The following is a 2,014-nucleotide window of genomic DNA, read 5'->3' on the forward strand; positions in this document are numbered from 1 at the left end:
GGAACAGGCACTGGCAGGCACCGTCCTCACCCTCCTCTGCCTCCAGATGGGCTCTGGCCCGGAGGGGGAGGAGTTGTTTCGCAGCCTGAAGCCCCTGCTCATCAGTGTCCTGACAGACGGCACGGCCAGCCCCGCTGCCCGGCAGAGCGTCAGGCCCAGCTCCTTTCCTCCTGAAAAAAAACACCTGGGCGGTGGGGAGAGCCCAGGTGATGCTCTCAGGGGCCCCTGTGGTCGCAGGAGGGGGGCAGAATTGGGTGCTGCAGGGAGCGGTTGGGTAAAGAGGGAGCACCCTGACCCTGCTCCCCCTTGGACAGTGTGGATCTGGCCCAGCCGTGCCTCCTCTGACAGCCTTCTCCCCATGTCTCTTGCCAGTGTGCCATGGCCCTGGGCATGTGTTGCTACATTGCCGCTGCTGACCTCGAGGTAACTGCACCTGGGGGTCATCTGTACCCCTGTCGGGGGGCACCCTGGGGGCTGCTGTGCTACCCTGCCTCAGCTCACAGTGCCAGGGCAGCTTGGAGCTGAGTCAGGGAGCAGGCACGGGGACATCGCTTATAGCCCAAGCCCCTTCCTTGGGCAGTGTGGACCTGAACTGGGGGGACGAAGCCCAACTCGCAGAGAAGGACTGTCCCGGGTGGAGGAGTCCTTCCTGCCCCAGAGGGCTCCTGGTGCCCCTGGGCAGGGTGGGTCTCCTTTGGTCCCCAGTGCGTGGCATGGCTTCGCTTTGGCGTCTGCCCAGCAACTGTGGCGTGACAGGTCGGTTTTCACCCTCCAGGACCTGGTCTCATGCCTGTCCTGCTTGGAGGGTATCTTCAGCCCCCCCAGCACAGGTGAGGGGGGCTTGGCACCCACCCAGCACAGCCCTCTGCACTGCAGCGCGCTCCAGTCCTGGTCCCTGCTTCTCACCATCTGTCCGCCCTCCCACATCAAGAGCATCTTGGACAAGTGAGTGGGGAAGGAAGGGGTGTGGGGGCCATTGTGGGGCAGCTGGATGCAGAGCAAGGAGCCCCTGGGGTGGTGTCTGACTCCCCTCTTGCCTTCTTGCCCCAGTTGCTGGCTGAAGCTGTCCCTGCTGCTGTCCAGCAGCAGCGTTGTGCTGCGCATCCTGGCCGGGGAAGCCATCGCGCTGGTCTTCGAGCTGGCCCAGGACATGGAGGTACGGCGGGGTGCTGTGGTGATGGGAGGCGGTGGGTGGGTGAACAGCAGAGGGGCAGGGAGCTGCTGGCGCAGGTACCCTCCCCATGCCCTGGCTGAGCTGGCACTGATGGCGTTGGGATGCTCCAGGCTGCTGTCACCAACAGGTCTTGTCCTGGCAATGGTGGCATTGGGCAGTTCCTGGAGCCACATCACCTCCAGACCTCCCTGTTTTTTTGGCAGGAGGACTTGTGCCACCAAGATACAGAGTTCCTGCGTGCCCAGCTCAAGGTCCTGGCTACTGAGAGCAACAAATACCGAGCCAAGACCGACCGACGGAAGCAGCGCTCCATCTTCCGGGACGTCCTGCGCTTCATCGAGGTACTGGAGGCTGGCGGTGCTCTTCCCTGCTGAGCCCCTGGCTGTGCGGCTGCTGCCCAGCTGCCTGGCGATCCCCACATCTCTGCTCAGAGCTGGGGGACGCACAAGGCTAGCACCCAGGGATGCCCCTCTCTCCACTCAGAGCGGGGAGTACCAGGAGGAGACCATCCGATTTGGCCTGGAGTGCATGTACCTGGACAGCTGGACACGCCAGCGGACGTACCAAGCCTTTAAAGAGGTGCTGGGCTCCGGCATCTGCCACCACCTCCAGGTAGGGGCTGGGCGGCTGTGCTGGGGGTGCTGGGCCAGTGCCAGCGGGTGCTGACAGGCCCCTGCTTCCACAGAACAACGAGCTGCTACGGGAGATCTTCGGTCTTGGGCCCCCCTTGGTGCTGGATGCAGCTGCTCTGAAAGCCAGCAAGGTCTCCCGCTTCGAGAAGGTGGGTGCCTCCACTCAGATTTGTGCCCGCAGTCCCCTCCGTGCCACCGTGGGCTCCAG

At 64.1% G+C, this 2,014-nt stretch overlaps 1 protein-coding gene across 1 annotated transcript in view; it reads left to right on the forward strand.

Annotated features, from left to right (window-relative positions):
- Positions 1 to 7: 7 nt before the first annotated feature.
- IFRD2 (interferon-related developmental regulator 2) overlaps positions 8 to 2,014 on the forward strand; it is a gene marked incomplete at its 5' end in the record, with an annotated part of 2,192 nt that continues 185 nt past the window's right edge. The window contains 7 exons of the mRNA XM_010083707.1: positions 8 to 148; positions 373 to 423; positions 776 to 945; positions 1,051 to 1,156; positions 1,378 to 1,515; positions 1,658 to 1,786; positions 1,860 to 1,955. Of these exons, the coding sequence (XP_010082009.1) occupies positions 8 to 148; positions 373 to 423; positions 776 to 945; positions 1,051 to 1,156; positions 1,378 to 1,515; positions 1,658 to 1,786; positions 1,860 to 1,955 (831 nt within the window). The remainder of the gene's footprint in view (positions 149 to 372; positions 424 to 775; positions 946 to 1,050; positions 1,157 to 1,377; positions 1,516 to 1,657; positions 1,787 to 1,859; positions 1,956 to 2,014) is intronic.

Source organism: Pterocles gutturalis, unplaced genomic scaffold (genome assembly GCF_000699245.1).
Source record: "Pterocles gutturalis isolate BGI_N339 unplaced genomic scaffold, ASM69924v1 scaffold5510, whole genome shotgun sequence".
Classification (NCBI taxonomy): domain Eukaryota; kingdom Metazoa; phylum Chordata; class Aves; order Pterocliformes; family Pteroclidae; genus Pterocles; species Pterocles gutturalis.